Raw genomic sequence first — 19,868 nt, forward strand, 5'->3', positions numbered from 1 at the left:
TACATATTAAAAAAATTTTTTTTTCAGGGTACATTGGCAAAAATATTGACCAACAATTCTGGAGGGAACATGTGTATTAAGTCCTTACCTAATCACTGCTATTAAATAAGGTAGTGGATTCTTTTCTCCCTAACTTCACCTCTTCTCACTAACCTCAGTTCTATACTGAGTACCATGTGTCCCTTGGAAGAATAAAAAGATTCTAACTTTGAGATCCCATGAGATCCCAGCTTAAACGTCAACCATTTAAAAAGTCTAGTAATAGGGCTTCCCTGGTGGCGCAGTGGTTGAGAATCTGCCTGCTAATGCAGGGGCACGGGTTCGAGCCCTGGTCTGGGAGGATCCCACATGCCGCAGAGCAACTAGGCCCGTGAGCCACAACTACTGAGCCTGCGCATCTGGAGCCTGTGCTCTGCAACAAGAGAGGCCGCGATAGTGAGAGGCCTGTGCACCGCGATGCAGAGTCGCCCCTGCCTGCCACAACTAGAGAAAGCCCTCGCACAGAAACGAAGACCCAACACAGCAAAAATAAATAAATTAATTAATAAACTCCTACCCCCAACATCTTAAAAAAAAAAAAAAAGTCTAGTAATAGAAAATGGAAACTTGGCTGCCCTGGGTTTTAAGAAATTCTGCTTTAAACGAAAGAAGTAGTCACTTGAATCTTGACAGTAACCTTTATTCCCTAGAAATTTAAGGTTCCAGATAGGAAATTACAACTGTAGAACTCATTCACTTTAAGAAGGCAGAAGGCAGAAGGTGTCTCTTTAGATTAATGTGTTAGACCACATCAAGCTCACTTGAGAGCAAGGTGGATGTATCTTTCCATGGTGCCCGATGCAAAGCCAGATGTTCGTATTTTTCAGAAAACAAATATATTTCCAATGTTAAGTCATATGAAAGCCTCTACTTAAAAGTGCTTCAACGTTCTAAATTATATGTCTGTCTAATTCTTGGGTTTGAATTATTATTATTTATGAGAATTAATAGTAATAACAAATAACCATACAAGTTAAATAACAGCAGTAAGTATGTTAATAAAGAGTATTCAAAACTTTTTACTGGCAAATGAATTCAATCCCTTTCACTATTTTCTGGATTCAAAAAGATTAGAGAATATGGCCACCCTGTGGTATAATGAGATGAGCTGACTTAATGCTCACAGACAAGTGAGCATAGTGCCTTACTGTGTTAAATACAGATTTTGAAATTGAGAATCTGAATCAAATACCCATTCAGTTCTACCTTTAAAATAAACTGATCTTGGTGTAATACTGCAAGTTACTGTTTTATATTTAAGTGACTGAGAACTACTTTCAGGGGGAATAATGATACTCTAACATTTCCTTCATAATTCTAAGAACTTATCTAAGTATTCTGTTTCACAAGCCTCAAAAGAAAACCAGTATTGTCGAATTTTCTTTTGGGAATCAGATATCCAAATATATATCATTATGAGATTAAAATGTAAGGTTATTCAATGACTTGCCAATGATCAAAATGAAAGTATTTCTACTGGATTTTTTTTTTTAAATAACAAATCTCTAGTTCTTTTCAGGCTCAGAAATTTGGGTGATGATATAAGCTATTTATGAATATTGGTTGAATATTGATTTCCTTTAATTCACTAGCTTTCCTGGAGAGTTACAGATTCACAGTCAATAGGCAAAGAAGTAGAATTGAGTGCACTGGAAGCTGAGATGTTGAATGGGTCCACACGATGTGGTGGCGGTGGTCTCAGATTAGGCATAAGGGAACCGAGTGTGGCGAGGCAATTTCCATCTAACACTAACACACAGCTCTTAGAGGTGGAATACGCCAGGGGCAACGGCACCACTGTGAGCAGTGATTCTCATACTTTAACATGTATATGAACCACCTGAGGGTCTCATTAAAATCTGATTTCATGCAGCAGGTTTGGGTGCGAGCCCTGATATTCTGCATTTCTAACAAGCTCCCAGGAGACACTGATCCTGCTGAAGCACTTTGAGTAGCAAAAATTTAGAGCACTGATACTGTTCTTCCAGTGTAGAAATGAGATGTGTGGCCAAGAGTTGGAGGCCAAGGCTCTCTTGTCAAGTCAGCTGTTAAGCAACTGTAAGAATGGAAAATTATTCAACATTTAAGGGACCTATTATCTCCTTCTGTAAAATTACAGGTCTGGACCAGAGGATGTGTCAGGTCCCTTCAGAACTATAAAATTTAAGGACTTTAAGATAATCTTTATTTTTATTTTGGCTGCTATCTTCTGTATTTTCCCTCATAAATGGTAAGCAAAAATCGGAAAGAAGTTTATTGCATTGTATCACTCCCAAAGCTCACCACTGAGTTGTGCTTTGCATTCTTTGAGCCAAGATGATAGCTATTTTTAATGTCCATTTCCACATTCTTCTCTCATAATTCTTAGAACACTATTCAGATTTGTAGTTTGCTTTAAGGAGAATTCTTATGAATACTGAATCTGTGGGTTAGTTATCTGTTGCCCAAATGAAAAAGTAGTTCTTATGATTTCACATTTTCAGAGAAGCTGTAATATTCTTAAATAAAGGGTGATCCTTTAATTGGAACGAATTTCATACATTGCACCCCTGCTAAGTGGCAATGGCTGGTAATGGTTTCAAAGTGCATTTAACAGGGAACAAATTCTTTCCCTTCTCTGAATAGACTTTGAGTCAGCTGCTTCCTGTTTATTCCCATTATCAGCATCTTTATTCAGAATTTCATTAACTCTTGTTTGGACTACTTTACAAATATACCGATTGGTGTTCCACCTCCAGCCTTTTCACTCTATAATTATTCTAATACAGCCCTGCCAGAGCTATGTTCCCAAATTTCAACAAAGTGCATGCCACTTCTAAGTCAAAATCCTGCTATGGGCTCTTCTTCAACACCTCCAAGCTCTGGGGTCAACCTACCTTTTTCAGGTTCCCACTACTTCCCTTCAGCAAGTATTTTCTACATATCTATGACTCTGTTTATACATGTCCTCTACCTGGTATACCTTCTTCTATAAAACCCTCCTCCATTCTTCAAAACCTATCGTAAATTCCAATTCTTGCTTAAAGTGTTCCCTGATTCTTCCATCAAAAAGTTGAACTCATATAACACCTTGTTTTTGATTCTCTTCCCAACACCTGCTGCCCTATATTATAATCTCTGCATACACTTCCTCACTGCCCTCTGTTATACAATTCTTGGGCATCTGTAGTACATCTTAATTATTGTTGTAACTTTCACAGTGCTTTTTCAATTCTCCATACCTGTTGAAGAAATGAGTGAATATATAATATAGCCTAAGTATTAAGGCTATATTATGCCGGTAAGGGGTTTTTAGTACATTTTTTACTCACTTAATGGATATAAAGCTTTATACTATATAAATGCTAGAGCAGAGAGAAAACTTCCAATTTTCTGGATCATGGTAAATATTGCCATAGGATAAGTGTGTTTCAGATTCAACTACTGTTAAAATTTTTTATCTGTTAATTCAGAATATACAAAGATGATATAATTTATATTTCAGATTCTAAAGATGCAACACAATTACACTGGCCTTACAATTTATTATTACACAGGGTTAATATTTTCAAAAGAAAAAGTAGAATTTCTTCCTTAAGATACCACAGACACTGCCTTAGGAATGCTTCCATTATTGTCTATCATGGTTTGGGATCATTAAAGGTGCCCTGCGCAAGTTACAGTATACACTAATTATTATCTTAAAACATGAAAGTAAAAAAATCCATAATTACTGTGGGATTTGTGAACTTTGGACACACACCAAATTGATTTCCCGTGCTCAGTAAGACTCAACATGATGGTTCGGAATTTTCAGCTACAGAGAATTAACCCTTTTAGGGTACTAGGTTGATCTATAAGTGCAATATTATAATCATCATAAGAACTTTAAAAGATAAAGCTTGAGAAAACTTGTTGCATAATCAAAAAGAAATTGGCTATAATCTGTAATATTACAAAAACTTTTAGACCAATAGAACATTAAAAGATCTTAGCTAACATAATTTTCAATATTAATTTCTCTTCCAGTCAATTCTATTGCCAGAAAATATAACTTTTAAGTAGTTCTGACTAACTATAGTCATTTAATTCAATAAACTTTTATAAAATAGTGCTTGAGAAATCTGTTAACTACAGAAAAATTCCCCCATCTTTGTCTACCAATCTAAGTTTAAGAAAAGAAACAAACAGTATTATAATTTCCTAAGGAATATTTTCTATGCTATTCTTTTCTTTTGACACCTATAAATTCTTCCACTGAAGTCATGGAAAATGTATGTCTTATAGGGAAATTAAAACTATTAGACTTAATATCCATTATATGCATTTGAGAGCCCTATTTTGCCATAATAGTCACTGGTTTCTTAACATTCCTGATACTCTTTCATGTCAGGAGTTAATCAGTGCAAAAATCAAGGAAAGTTTGAATGTGTTCTTAACCCTCAGGTTACGTACTCTAATGCTATTCTCTTTTCTAAGTGTCTTTCTTCAAAAGATATAAACACACAACCTAGACTGCTTCAGATGGTCTAGGTTGAAATAAATGTAAATATTGTCTCTATGTTTATCCATGGAATTACCTCTCTGACATACGTGTGGAATATAATACAGCCTGACTGCAGATCATGATTCTATTCTCAGAGTGCCTATTTACCAAATTACTCATTGTAAAGGAAGAGTGTAACAACAAACTGAGAAACCAGGTTTTGCAATGGATGGTCTGTATGTCACTTTTGAAAAGCTTATGGGTGACGTTCTTTACAAATTTAAATATGTTCATAATTTAGAAAAAATGTAGCCCCATGGTTCCTGAAGAGAGAACTGAAATTGCAAGACTGTGGAAAAGCACGTATAATATGACAACAAAGACTGTTGCCCAAAATATTCTCCTGTGCTTTTACTAGACTTTCCACTAGCTTTTGCCATCCACCTTATGAGTATTTGTAATCTGAACATGCAAACACCAGATCAAAAACACTGAGGTCTGGTGGAGTAGTCTCCAGAGTGTGGCATGAGTACTGCTGGCATTATACAAGATAATTTTAGGGGGTATGTTAACAACATTTTGTATTTTAATAGATACATATTTATCTTAAAGTATATTAAACTCATTACTTTATAATTATTCCTCCTCGGGTCAAGCTTCCTTTTTATACAAATTTAAGTTTAAAAATTGAGTGCATTTAAAGAAAATATTAGGTAACCACACTGTAGGTGCTTCTGACAAAAGTCATGATGGAGGTTTGGGACTCTCTGGTAAGCAGAAAAGTGAGGTGGAAAGGTTGGGTTCGGGTAGTAGTGGTTCTGGTTCTAGCTCAGTTACTAACTAGCTGTCCCACCTTAGCCAAGTTAGACTTCTTTGAGCATCTATTCCTTATTTGTAAAGAGACTGTTTCTCTTGCCCTCTAAAAAGCCGGCCGAGGCCGCTTGTACAGCCATGGCCAAGATTAAGGCCTGAGACCTTGGAGGCAAGGAGGAGCTGCTGAAACAACTGGAGGACCTGAAGGTGGCGCTGTCTCAGCAGCGCGTCGCTAAAGTGACAAGAGGCGCGGCTTCTAAACTCTCCAAGGTCCGAGGTGTTAGCAAATCCATTGCCCATGTTCTCACCGTCATCAACCAGGAGAACCTCAGGAAATTATATAAGGGCGAGAAGTATAGACCCCTGGAACTGTGCCATGTGACGCTGGCTGAACAAACCCGAAGGGAACCTGAAGGCCAAGAGGCAGCTGCGGAAGGAGCCACACCCACCATGGAAGCGCGCGATCAAGGCCTGAGCATCCAGGCGTCAATAAAACACGAACAAACTGGCAAAAAAAAAAAAAGAGAGAGATTGTTGGGGTTGGCCTCTAAGATCCACTCCAGCACCACCATTAGATGACGTTATGTTCTCCTGTCAAACCCATTATAAGTACGCCAATCTCTGTAAAACAAAAGCAAGGCATTGTTAAGACTTTATACACGATGTGCTCACTTAAACTAGTCGGGGAAGTTAGTGGCGCTAATGTGGAATTGTTTGAGGTTAAAACACCCTAGATTAGATCAATCCTTTGAAAGATTGGATATAAACTTGATTTTGATTAGTAACTTTACTTTTTTTGCACATGGAAGGGATTCCGAGTACCTTTGGATTCTCTCATCTATATGGTGGCCAATAGCAGAGAGTTTTATGTGCCATATTTCACACATGTTAGTATCGTTCTAATCTGGGAGTAAGAAGCCTGGATATCTATGATGCAGTCAGATGAAGGATTTGAGTAAAATCAGTCATGGAAGAGAAATACACTATTATCAGATGGATAAAATGATAAATAAATACTAGCGTAAGGTAAAGAGTTGTGTTTTAAGAAACGGGAGGAGCCTGAAGCTTTAAGATTACGTAAAATAGCTGGTCTGGTTTCTGGTTTTAATTTTTCACTCTGAAAATAGAAAACATGTTAACAAGATGCCCATTTTCAGGGGTAATACAATTTGAATCCCAAATTAGCACTACGTGCATCTACTAAAGTGTCTTGAATTAGTTCTCTACACAATGGCTCCAGAATACTAGTTAAAACAAAATCTGACCTGGAATACCAAAAAGCATTCAATGCAGAAAATCTCTACCAAGTAATATTTTCATGGCCAGCCTCCTTGTTATCGAAAATAATCTCTATAGTTTGAGAAATAAACCACTTTTTTCTTGAATTGGAGTTTCTGTCCCTTTTTCTAGAGGTTCCCAAACTGTCTTCCTAAAGATTACCTATCATTACTTCTGACCACACTTAAAAAGAAATTAGATTAACCAGTTAGATTGTGAGGTGAAAAAGAGAAAGTTTTGATTGTGAAGAACTTTGTGAATATTTGAATGAGCATTTTGAAAATTATCAAATTAAGGATTAAGTCCTTTCATTTTCTATTTGGAATACTAATTACATCTATTTAACCTATTCAGTTCAACAAACAAATGAACAAACACCAACAAAACCAATAAAATCTATTATTATTATTTTGTGGAAGTAGATCTGCTTGTAATAGTGCAAAAAAGTAAAAAAGATGCTATGGGTGAAAAATTTTACCTATGATCTCTAAAAGGGCATATTCATAGAGCACATCGAAACACACAATACATAAATATAGAAATTGGCCCTCTGGAATACCAACAACTTCATTATCTGTTGCAGTTTCAAAGGCCTCTTGGAAAATGTGGTTTCACAATTCTTTAGCTTTTCCAACTGTCTTGTTAAAAATATCTGTAAGTATGCATTCTTAATCTGTGGTAGTAATTTGATCCTTTTCATCCTTGTACAGTGAGTTTCTGGACTCTGGGAAAGACAGGCATGCTGTGTGGAGCTGCTCCTGACTTTGGCTCCATCACTGCTGACTCAGTCTCCTCTGCAGAATGACAGCCAGTCTCTGCCGGGTCTCACTGACTGAAGACGTTCGACCCCGGGGAGGGTGTGGCTGGGGGAGGGTGGGCAAACCTGAGCTGCTGACCCTGCTGGGCTGAGTTGAGGCTGGGGAAGCGGTGGGTTTCGACACTCCGTGCAGGCTGGGGATTTTGATTCTCATTTCGGAGTTCAGTCTTGCGAGCCTCTTCTCTCCCTGACTGCTGCTAGCTGCAACAGAGGAGGTTAGGCTGCCCTGGCTGAGGGAGCATGGTGATAGGGGTGACCGCCCGCCGAGCTTCCTGAGCTCCAGGAGCTGTTCTCTGGCTTGACTCAAAGCCTCCGTCAGTTCAAAGCGTTCTTCACACTCTCTACGCACTGTTTCCTGAAGAAAAGTGTTCTGCAATGAAAAAAAGGAAAGAAAAAGCAGCCCTAGCTTTAAACGGTGTACATATGGATAGTTACTGGCAATATAAATTGAGAACTGAACTGGAAATCAGAGGTCTATGTTCTTTGACAGGGACAAATAAGTCAAAAATGCAAATGACCTGTAAAGCTGGAAAGAACTTTAAGAGAACATTTGGTTCAACCCTCACAGTTTGCAGAAGAGGAACCAAGAGTCAGCGTCACTCAGATGATAGTGGTGGAGTTGGTGCTAGAACCCAGAATGTCCAATGCCTACTTCAGTGGGGTTTCAACTCCTCTGGGCCTGAGACAGTCTGTCCTGCACGTGTGACGTCTGTAGTTAATATCTGTAGTGCAATTAAGTATGTTATTTTATTTATTTATTTATTTTAAACACATTTATTTATTAATTTATTAATTTTTTTTGTCTGTGTTGGGTCTTCATTGCTGTGCACGGGCTTTCTCTAGTTTTGGCAAGCGGGGGCTTGCGGAGCATGGGTTCTAGGCGCACGGGCTTCAGTAGTTGCAGCACGCGGGCTCAGTAGTTGTGGCTCGCAGGCTCTAGAGCACAGGCTCAGTAATTGTGGCACACGGCCTTAGTTGCTCTGCGGCATGTAGGATCTTCCCAGGCCAGGGCTCGAACCCGTGTCTCCTGCATTGGCAAGCGGATTCTTAACCACTGTGCCACCAGGGAAGTCCCAAATATGTTATTTTATAATGAAGGGAAACTGCAGTATGTGACAGATAAAAATTGCTCGAATTATAAAATTGAAAGAATAAAATATATCAGCTCTAGCATTTAGATAATAAAATCAGTAATTTTATGTGATGCTTTCTCAGTAGAACTTAAATATACTGATGATCTGCTCTTTTGTAAGATATATATTGAAATAAAGAACAAAATCTGCTTTGAACTCCACTCAACAATCATGTATCAAGTTACTAGAAGCTGTAGTGGATACAGTTCCTGCCCTCAAGAAGTTTGCAGCATCATAAGTTTGAGCAGAGCTGCTTTTTATGTCCCCAACATTGGTTGGAGCCAACGGTGGAAGCTATGAGGTTTAAGAGAAGGAAGAATTTTTTAATAGCTAGAGCTGTCCAAGGATACTCTGAAGGGTTGAATCTCACTTGACTGGGAGGTTTTGGAGCAAATTTAAGCTTCAAGCGTTTGACTAGACTAGAGATCATTGCAACTTCTTCAAATGATGAGACTCTACATTTCTAGTTGAAGAATGATAGCCACCTTTCATCTATGGAATTCATCAAAATTACTTCAAGCCCTGTGGTAAGAGTTAGGTCTTGGATCTCCCTAATGTCCTGACATTCATGGCTGCAGGATGTCAAAAAAGAGATTGAAAAGTAAACACTTCAAAATGGTATCCAAATAAGTAAACACAATTCAAGTGACTGTGCTGTAGGATTCTTCAGCTGAAAATGACTTTCCATCAGGTTAGCTTGTTTGTAAAAACAGCCAAGGCATTCCCAAGTCTGAGGCTCAGTGGAAAGCATCCTCCTAAGGGCTTACTGACTAATCTGCTGTCAGTGGAACTAAATAACAAAGCATCAGGGAAAGTAGCATCTTCCTGTATTTGAGTTTCTTGTGATTACGGTCAGAACTCCATCCGATTCCAAATTTGGTAATTAAAGTTGCAGAATATGGAGCAATTTCAGATTAACCGTTGCACACTAATATTCTATAAAATCAGTGGCATGTCTGGGTCAAACAAAGCCTCATCATTTACATATATTAGTAATAGACATATGAGCCATACATTCACATTTTTTTTCAAATCATGGGGATTAATTACTTGCTTCCAGTTGTTATTATCATTATTATTTTAGAGGAACAGGAGACCAAGGATGGTGTTTGTGGCTTTATCATCTGGTTCTCATTAACTCTTCCTGAAATACTTGTTAAAAAGGCAGGAGAGGGAGGGCTAGAGAAGAGGTTAATAAAGTGCCTTGTTAGGTGTCATCTCATTTCTTGCTCCCAACAATTATATTTGACAAAGAAAGACACTGAAGATCACACTGGTATGTAACTTGCTGAGAGTAACCCAGCTTTGAAATGGTGGGGCCCCTGCCTGCCTCCAGAGCCTGGCTCCAAGCTGCGTAGGCCTAAATTAATTGTCTAATTATATCAAGCATGCAGGGGCCATTTTGTTCCAGAACACTGAAGCAATAAAAAACAGTAAGACATCACATCTGGTTTTGCCCAACTTTTCTAAACTTAAACTAAACTTTCTTTTAAAAGGAAAAAGCATCAATGCATTTTGTTCCCCACTAGTAAACAGGCAAAATGTATTAAGTGATTAGATTTACAGGGCTTTAAATAAGTTAGTATAAAAACTCTCTTGATTAAGAAAGTCATGGGAGGGCTTCCCTGGTGGTGCAGTGGTCGAGAGTCCGCCTGCTGATGCAGGGGACACGGGTTCGTGCCCCGGTCCGGGAAGATCCCACATGCCGCGGAGCGGCTGGGCCCATGAGCCATGGCCGCTGAGCCTGCACGTCTGGAGACTGTGCTCCGCAGTAGGAGAGGCCATAACAGTGAGAGGCCCGCATAACGCAAAAAACAAACAAACAAACAAACAAAGAAAGCCATGGGAAAGAGTTAACTTTATGTAAATATATAAAAGAAAAAAATTATAGAAGTTAACAATGCGGTCAATAAATGGGTGACATGAATAAAAGATACACAAATATGGAAGGATAAAATGATGGGTGATGTGATGACAACGGCTCTCATTAAAAGAAAAATAAAATTCAATCCATTTACTAAAATTAAATTCAGGGACTTCCCTGGTGGCCCAGTGGTTAAGAATCTGCCTGCCAATGCAGGGGACACGGGTTTGAACCCTAGTCCAGGAAGATCCCCCATGTCACGGAGCAACTCAGCCCGTGTGCCACAACTACTGAGCCTGTGCTCTAGAGCCCATGAGCCACAACTACTGAGCTCACGTGCCTAGAACCCATGCTCTGCAACAAGAGAAGCTACCGCAATGAGAAGTACTCGCACCGCAACAAAGAGTAGCTAGCCCCTGCTCACCGCAACTAGAGAAAGCCCGCGCGCAGCAACGAAGACCCAACGCAGCCATAAATAAATAAATAAATAAATTCAAGTCTCAAAGGAAAGGAGTAGTGCTCTATGGAAAACATCCATAAAGCAAGTCATTTAAAAGTTATTTTGGGCAAGTGACACTACACTGAAGGAGGAAATGGAAAGGTGGAGCGAACCCAAAGATGTCCCCATAACAAGTACAGTGGGAGCACCCATTCTACCTGTCAACTCCAGATTGAATTTTGGAAGAGCTGCTGACCATCTTAGTCTGGGGCCCACTGCTCTGGAACTCATCCTTCTTCAAGGCTATTAGTTTCCAGAACAAAGGACAAATTCTCTCTTTTCTCTTATTCCCCAAACCAGGAGAACCTCTAAACTGAGAACAGGATCCAAAGATAGAACTTCTATTTTTATCTTTGTCATAAACACTATGAAATCTCAGATGAGTCTTACAATATCTGTATATCCTTTGCCACCATTACTTCCTCCTTTAAAATCTGGATTATAACTCAGTTTTGTACAACATGTAGTTCAGATGTTAGAATTTATTCAATCATGGAATAAACAAATGGAAATAGAACACATCCAGTTTAGGGGACTGCTATTTCAGAGGTGGAGTGTGTGTGACAAGGCATGACAAGAGCACACGTGGATGTGGCCAGAGTCAAGGAGACACATTAGTGGAAAATTCCATCATATGTGGAAAAGAATCATTCACTCATGGTTAGATCGCTTTCAGCAATTTAGGCAAAATGTTTGTCTTTTGGGGTTGTTGATCTTTTTGTAAGGTTGTGTTGCTGCAGAATTTTAATACGTGTTTTCACTGAACAACACAGGAAAATGTCTAAGATGGAATATGTTCAGTAAGACTGAAAATCATGGGCAAACATGAGTATAATCAGTGAAGCTATAGCCTTCTAAATGTTTTAGGTAAAAGTATCTTGGCCATATTTTAGCATGGTAAAATAGTGTTATCACTGGATTGCAACTAGACTGTAAGTCAAAATGGAAAGGGAGGCATGAGTCAGGTGAAGAGGGGCAGTGAGTACAAATTCCTGGCAGTGAGAGAGGGAGAGTCACATCTCGGGATGACACATGGCTTAGTGTGACTCAAGGGCAGAGTGCAGAACGGGAGGAGAGACCAGGACTGAGGCAGGCAGGAATAAGCAGGATCAGATCAAGGACGACTTTGACAACCTGCAAATATTAGAGTTTTAACTTAATTCTGAGGGCCACATGGAGTCATTGAAAGGTTTATTTCAAGCAGGGGGCTGGCATTGTCAAATCTGCAACAAAGGAAGATTGCTTTGCCAGCTCAGTAGAAAGTAGCCCTGAGTGGTGCAGGATGGGAGGCAGGGAGGACAGGAGGCCAGTTTTCATGGAGGAGGTTCCTATTCCGAGGGCCCCTTGGTTAGGGTGGTCTAGGAGAGGGGGAGCTAGCATTCCTGGGTCCTTAATCTCTGCCAATTGGTTGAGAGCATTATCTATAGATATGTCTACAACATTTTCAGATGAAGGCCACTTTGAATGGACTTAAAATATGGCTTAATTGCATTCCCACTGGGAAAGTAAATTTCAAAATGAAAATATAAATTAGCTCACCATCTGTTTGAAATTTCTAATATTAAAAAATGGCCAATTTTCCCCACTCTTTGCTATGTAAGAGTGGTTTATTTTTATGTTTGTTTTCATTTTTATCCTTAGAGACAGCTGGATTGGTTTCAATTCCAAAAACAGTGGAAGAAGCAAGAGAAAGCTTTGCTGGGTAACTTGATCATTCTGAAGGTGAGAATTCCATTTGTGATGGCAATCAGCTGTATTTGGCATAATCTGGGGGGAACATGCCAGGAAGGCAAGTCCTCAGTGAAAAAGAAGCACAGATGGGTGCCTTTGTTCATGCTTTATTACACCCAGTTAGGTGTGAACCAGTCATGCGTTGATCAGATTACAGTTTCCACCAACCCAAACTAGATCTATCCTAGGCTGGCCAACTGGGTGGGGAGCTGAGGCGAAAGGAGACTGTGGAAAAGGTGTGGAAACCAGAAAGATGAGTAGGAGTTAGCAAAGGATGTGCCCAAACTTCCATTTAAGGCTTCTGTTCAACGAATCTGATCAGCCCCAAACACTGCAGAAAAACAGTGGAAATGGCCGTTTGGAAAGGCATGAAGGAGAATCTGAATAAATTTCCAGGAAAGAAGCAAAACGGATGTCAGACAGGTTGTTCTTAAAATTGTATTTCTGTGCTTGCAAACATAATGTACACTGTGAAGTAACTATGGCAGACTTCAAACCAGAAGTAGAAACAGAGGGCAATACTCCCTTGGACTGATAGGCTTCAAGAGCGGATTTTCAGGATGGAGAGGAAGAGCCCATGAAGACACAGTGTTCAGAATTTACTTTCTAAGTCAGTAAGCCAACTTTAATTGAGACTTAATTAGTATTCATTAACTACAACAAAAAACAATTTCTCTGTATTTTTTCCTCATTCTGTCAAATTTCTGTCATCCATACTCTGCATCAGGGCTGACTCTCCAATACGTGGAAGACAGTCTTGCCTAGATCTGCCTCTCCACGACTGGAGATCCTCAATCTGAGCCCTCTACCCCTGCCAACCAACCCTAGGAACAGCCCCTCCGCACCTACACCCCGTCCTCTCCTGTTCCCTGTGGAGCCAGAAGTTAGAGCACCTCCCATTTACCCCTTTACTCTTTGGAAAAGACTCAGATGTTCTCTTTACTCAGGCCCAAATTGAGAGCTACTCATTTTTTAATTTACTAACTTTGGTTTCTCATAAATGGAGTTACCAGAGAAATGTGTAGCATTTTCTCTATATCAAATAAATACAGAAATACAGTAAATGCATATCTTAAAACTAGGCAAATCCCTCTTGCAGAAAAGCTATTTATGTTTTCAAATGTATGTATTCCTAAATTTTAATTAGACCCATCCTTACCAGATGTATTAGTAAAGTTTCCTAAATAAATAGGTTTTTTTAAAAAATAGGCTTTACATTTGGAAAATATTCAGAACACCAAAAAATTTAAAAGTCATCCATAATCCCCCCAATTTTAAAAAGCTATAAGAAGTGAAACCTCTGCCCATCTCTTCTTATCCCCCGGTGGTGACCACTGTAAATAGTTTGGGGAAAATTCTCCCTTCACTTTTTCCTGACATTTCTCTATGTATGTGATCCTATAGAGAAACATATATACTTCCTTTTTTGTTTTTTAAACAAAAACAGATCCAGGATGCCAAGAGATGGTCAGGTGAACCAACAGAAACAGCAAAAACAGCTGTTGTAAAGAAAGAAAGCAAATACACATCTACACTGCATTAGCCACAATTCTGACATACAAAAAGCTCAGTAAAGAAAAATGTGTCTAACTTGTAACATTTGGTAATAAAATCTGACTGGACTGATAGTCTTGTTATTTCACTCATGGGGCCATTCCTGTGTTTCACTGCAGAAATATTAATGTCACTGCATGGAAGAGGCTACTCTAGATCTCCAGGGGCATGTGCATTTTGTTAACTTTCTAAAATTCAAAGTTGAATTCCAAAACCTATCTGAAATCAAAGTTCTTATACAGGAGATTGTGAGCCTAAGTTGCATGCTCCTTTCCTTAGACACTTTCTTTCCTTACAGTCCTTGTTAGTCTCCTCTTTTCCTCCTACCTCACTAGCTATTCCCTCTCTGTCACCATGGCCTAGTCTCCTCCTCCTCCCAGCCTCTCAGAGTTGGAGAGTTCTCCACCCTCTTCTTTGTTACCTCATGCCCTGGGTGATCTCATTCAGCCCCAAGGCATAAGTATCAGCTACATGTGGACGTTTCCGAAATCAGCATTTCTAGTCAGCCTTCCCCTGAACATACCGCCCATTCAACACCTCCGTTTGGATATCTAACATACATATTAAGGTTAACATGTCCCAAATCAAATTCTTGACATTCCTCCCCAGTTGTATTCCTTGACCAGTGTTTCCCATCTCAGTAAATGGCACTTTCACTCTCAGTTGTTGAGATTCCAAACTCTGGAGTTATCCTTGACCCTTCTTAGTCTTTCATATCATCCAACCCATCTCCAACTTCTGTTGCCTCCATCTAGGAAATATATACCAAATCTGGCCACTTGTCACCTCCTCTACCACGATGACCATCAATGCTTTTCTAGACCTTTTCAAGGACCTTGTAATAGGTCTTTCTGCTTTCATTTTTGCCTCTCCCTGCCACCTTGCAACCTATTTTCCACAAAGCAGTCAGAGTTATTCTCTAAAAATAAGTCAGATCATGTCACTCACTTGTTCAAAATTCCCAGGTAGCTTTTCATCACACTTAGAAAAAAATCCAAAGTCTTTACTGCTTCAAAGACTCCACATGAATTGGCCCCTCCAACCTTGCTTTCTACCACATCCTCCTTGCTTACTAAGCACCAGCAATGCTTGCTGACTTCCTTGTGGTTTCTTGAAGGTTCCCAGGATGTTCCTAGCCACAGGGCCTTTACACTTCCTGTTTGCTCTGCCTGGAATGTTCTTTTCCTCACTTCAGGTCTGTTTGAATATTATCTCTTCAGAGAGTCCTCTCCCTCAGAAAGTATGCCTTTACCCAAATTAATACTTCATCTTAGCATCTATTAAAAAACAACTATTGGGGCTTCCCTGGTGGTGCAGTGGTTGAGAGTCCGCCTGCCGATGCAAGGGACACGGGTTCGTGCCCTGGTCCGGGAAGATCCCACATGTCGCGGAGCGGCTGGGCCCGTGAGCCATGGCCGCTGAGCCTACGCGTCCGGAGCCTGTGCTCCGCAATGGGAGAGGCCACAACAGTGAGAGGCCCGTGTACCACAAAAACAAGAAAACAACTATTTACATGTTAAATGAGTGCATAAACAACTGCATTAGACCTATAATGAAAAAGGATATATATGTATATTATATATATATACATATATATATGTATATATATATATAAAACTGAATCACTTTGCTGTACACCAGAAACTAACACAACATTGTAAATCAACTCTACTTCAATAAAAAAGTAAGATTAAAAAAAACAAAAACAGCCACATTAGGCACACAGATGTATACCCAAGCTTGCCTCTGGGATTCTGTGGGTTCATGGAGGAGCTCTCCTTTTGTTCAGACTTGAAGAATAAACAGAAGTGTGTCAGGCACCTGTTACTGAAATTTAAGCTAGAATCTGCTTTGTCTTAATTTCTAAATTTCTCATAATCTTAAAAAATATCTCATTAAGCTTCGTATTCTGTTGTTTATTTGCTTTACTTATAACTTTCCTGGTTCTTCTTCTATACTCTTGTCCTTTATCCTTTCCTCTGCTGCTCTCTCTATCAGGTCCTCTTTATAATTTACTCCTTTCCATTATTTTAAATTATTTTTTAAAATTAAGGTAATATATTATGCATAGTTAAGAATTAAAATACTATAAAATTATAATGAAATAAAGTATTCCTTCACACCTACAAGTTCTGCCTCCCAGGAACAACCATTTTCAGGTTTTTAAGCTCTTTCTTATGATATTTGTCTCCATAGTCCTAAATAATATCATTATACAGCTATCTCATAGTTTTCAGTTTTGAAGTCGTTATCTACTGATTTCATAGAATGAAAGACAAGGATTTAACTTCCTATTTCAACTCGTAACAGTTGTTTCTCTTCCCCCCATTAGGAGATGTTTCTGCTCCTTTGGGAGAAGCTTCTATCACAATTTTATTGGAAAATCTTCCCAATTTCTATAGCAATTTTCAGTCAAATCTATATTACACCTTATATGATTATAGTATAAAAATATTATGCACATCTTAGCCACGCAGTGTACTATGATTACATTTTCTTTCTTGCAAAGTTTCCTTCTAGAGTTTATTATTATCCCGTTACTTATCTGCTTAATTTTCTAGGTGTTGATAACTAATTTTTCACCAAACCTACTTACAGACGTGTAAATATCCTCTCAACATGTTCAAGCGCTCCATGTAATCTATCAGTTCTCTTTTTTATCAGAGACATACTTCTAAAAACCCTCCATTCTTCTGCAGAGCTCAACCTGGCTATTCTCTAAATCTGTTGTACTGCTGTCATCCTTGGATTTCTTCCCACCATCATCCTGGGGAATCCCTCTACCTCTCTCCTGTGCTGGAACGCTCATTTCCTGATTCCTGTGTCTTCTCCCTTCTTAGTTTACTCCCTCTTTGTGGTGTCGTATATCTTCTAACAGCTTCCTGAGAAAGGCTGCAAAGGAAGTACCGTTTTTGAGAACTTTAATGTCTGAAAATATCCTTGACACTTGCATTTAATTGATGATTTAGCAGGATATAGAATCCTAGGTTGGAAAAAATTTTCCTTCAGAATTTGGAAGCCATTGGCTTCTAGTTTCTACTGCTGTTGTAAAATGCCAGATTTCTAATCCTTTTTAAGTGACCCCTCTTTTTTTCCTGAACGCTTTTAAGTACTTACGTTTGTCCTTAAGGTAATGACATTTCATGATGTGTTTGCTTTGCCATCCATCATACTGAGTGGACCCTTTCAATATAGAAATGCCCTTCAGTACTTCGAAAAATTATTGGATTAGTTCCTGGATAGTTTTCTCCCTTCCATTTTCTCTGTTCTCTCTTTCTGGAACTCCTATTAATGAGGTATTAGACATCCTGGCTTGATCTTCTAATTTTCTTTTCTTCTCTCCATCTCTTTGCCTTTTCCTTCTACTTTCTGGGTAATTTCTTCATCTTTATCATCTAAGCCAAATATTAAATTTTTTATTTCAGTTCTTGTATTTTAATACTCATTCCTGTTCTTTTTTTTTTTAATAGCCTCTGTTCATGTTTCATGGATACAATATCTTCTCTTTTCTCTCTAAGGATATTAATTGTGCTCTTTTTTGAAGCTCACTTTTGCTTCCCACATTGTTTTGTATCTGTCTCCTATGAGTTCTTTTTTTGCTTATTTGTTTGATCCTGACTTCTGCCTTTCATGTTAGAGGTGCTCCTCAAATGGTTGGGGATTCTTGGCTTTTTGGGCTTAAAAATGAGTCTTCAAAATGTTACTGGAAGCTCTGTGTGCCTGCATAAGGGCTTATTTACCGGTATATGTCTCAGTGGGTAGATTGGACATGGATATAACTTTTACTTAAGAATATACAAACAGCTTGTGCAGCTCAATATCAGAAAAACAAACAACCCAATCAAAAAATGGGTGGAAGACCTAAACAGACATTTCTCCAAAGAAGACATACAGATGGCCAAGAGGCACATGAAAAGATGCTCAACATCACTAATTATTAAAGAAATGCAAATTAAAACTACAATGAGGTATCACCTCACACTGGTCAGAATGTGCATCATCAAAAAATCTACAAACAATAAATGCTGGATAGGGTGTGGAGAAAAGGGACCCCTCTTGCACTGTTGGTGGGAATGTAAATTGATACAACCACTATTGAGAACAGTATGGAGGTTCCTTTAAAAACTAAAAATAGAACTACCATATGACCCAGCAATCCCACTTCTGGGCATATACCCAGAGAAAACCATAATTCAAAAAGACACATGTACCCCAATGTTCATTGCAGCACTATTTACAATAGCCAGGACATAGAAGCAACCTAAATGTCCATCAACAGAGGAATGGATAAGGAAGATATGGTGTATGTATACAATGGAATATTACTCAGCCATTAAAAGGAATGAAATTGGGTCATTTGTAGAGACGTGGATGGACCTAGAGACTGTCATATGGAGTGAAGTATGTCAGAAAGAGAAAAACAAATATTGTATATTAATGCATATTATGTGGAATCTAGAAAAATGGTATAGATGACCTTATTTGCAAAACAGAAATAAAGACACAGATGTAGAGAACAAACGTATGGATGCCAAGGGGGATGGTGGGGTGGGATGAATTGGGAGATGGGGATTGACATATATACACTATTGATACTATGTATAAAATAGATAACTAATGAGAACATACTGTATAGCACAGGGAACCCTACTCAGTGCTCTGTGGTGACCTACTAAATGGGAAGAAAATCCGAAAAAGAGGGAATATATGTATACGTATAGCTGATTCACTTTGCTGTACAGTAGAAACTAACATAACATTGAAAAGCAACTGTACTCCGATAAAAAAAAAACCTTTTAATTAAAAGACCCCAATTGTCAGTATCCAGAGGTCTTTTCTTTTGAGCTAGCTCATTTCGCCACAGAAAGCTCCTCCAATTTCCTGGATATTGATAGATAAGCCTGGTTGTCTGTGTTTTGGGAAGTGAGTGGGTTTTAGGGACTGGGAGGTCTCACCCTATAATACACAGACCTTCAGTCCAGCTCTTGCCTTATCCCATATTCTGCTGTTGTGTATCCTCAAGACCAAAGCCTCTTGCATTCAGTTTTTCTAGAGTGTAAACCTTTGGTATCCTGCCAGGATCGTAGGTGGGGGCCGCTTGGGGGTTAGAGAGGGCATCTAAGCATCTATTTGCTCCTTTTACAATGATTCAAACAGCCCTGTTTTCAGATCCACTCTTCTCTCCCTCTTTCAGAGGTATCTGGTGTCCTCAATTCCTGAGCCTTTCCAGTGTCATGTCACATGATTGGGTTTGCTCCTTTTAGGATTCCGCATACTCCCACACTCTCCACAGGCATTAGGTTTCAATAGCCGTAGCCTGCTGATTACCTCTCATCCCTACCTTACTTTCCATTTTCCAAAATTTAGTCAACGTCTTTTTCATCTAGTGTCACCTCCTTTCTTGTTCTTTTCTCCTTATGGATTTATTCACTTTTTATTAACTTACTGTCATTTTAGTGGTGTTTGGCATGGAAGCAGAGATAAACATATGCATTCAATTCTCCATGTTTAACCAAGAGCAATCCCTCCTATTTTTGAATCTTCCATTTTCATCAAATAGCTGCAGGAAGTAGTAGAATTTAAAACTTCTGCCCCTTATGTTTTCCTTATCTATAATTTTAAGACAACAAAAATATTGAACTCTCTGTACGGGCTTTCCTTTGATAGTTGTACAT

At 38.9% G+C, this 19,868-nt stretch overlaps 1 protein-coding gene and 1 pseudogene across 6 annotated transcripts in view; one reads left to right on the top strand and one right to left on the bottom strand.

The window, feature by feature from the left end:
* Positions 1–562: 562 nt before the first annotated feature.
* Positions 563–5,792, top strand: LOC132424978 (large ribosomal subunit protein uL29-like; annotated as a pseudogene).
* Positions 5,793–7,015: 1,223 nt separating this feature from the next.
* LEKR1 (leucine, glutamate and lysine rich 1) overlaps positions 7,016–19,868 on the bottom strand; it is a 276,455-nt gene continuing 263,602 nt past the window's right edge. For all 6 annotated transcript variants that reach the window (XM_060011239.1, XM_060011240.1, XM_060011238.1 and 3 more), the window contains one exon: positions 7,016–7,782. In XM_060011239.1, the coding sequence (XP_059867222.1) occupies positions 7,369–7,782 (414 nt within the window). In that variant the 3' untranslated portion in view covers positions 7,016–7,368. The remainder of the gene's footprint in view (positions 7,783–19,868) is intronic.

The sequence above is a fragment of the Delphinus delphis genome, chromosome 4 (assembly GCF_949987515.2).
Source record: "Delphinus delphis chromosome 4, mDelDel1.2, whole genome shotgun sequence".
Taxonomy (NCBI): Eukaryota; Metazoa; Chordata; class Mammalia; order Artiodactyla; family Delphinidae; genus Delphinus; species Delphinus delphis.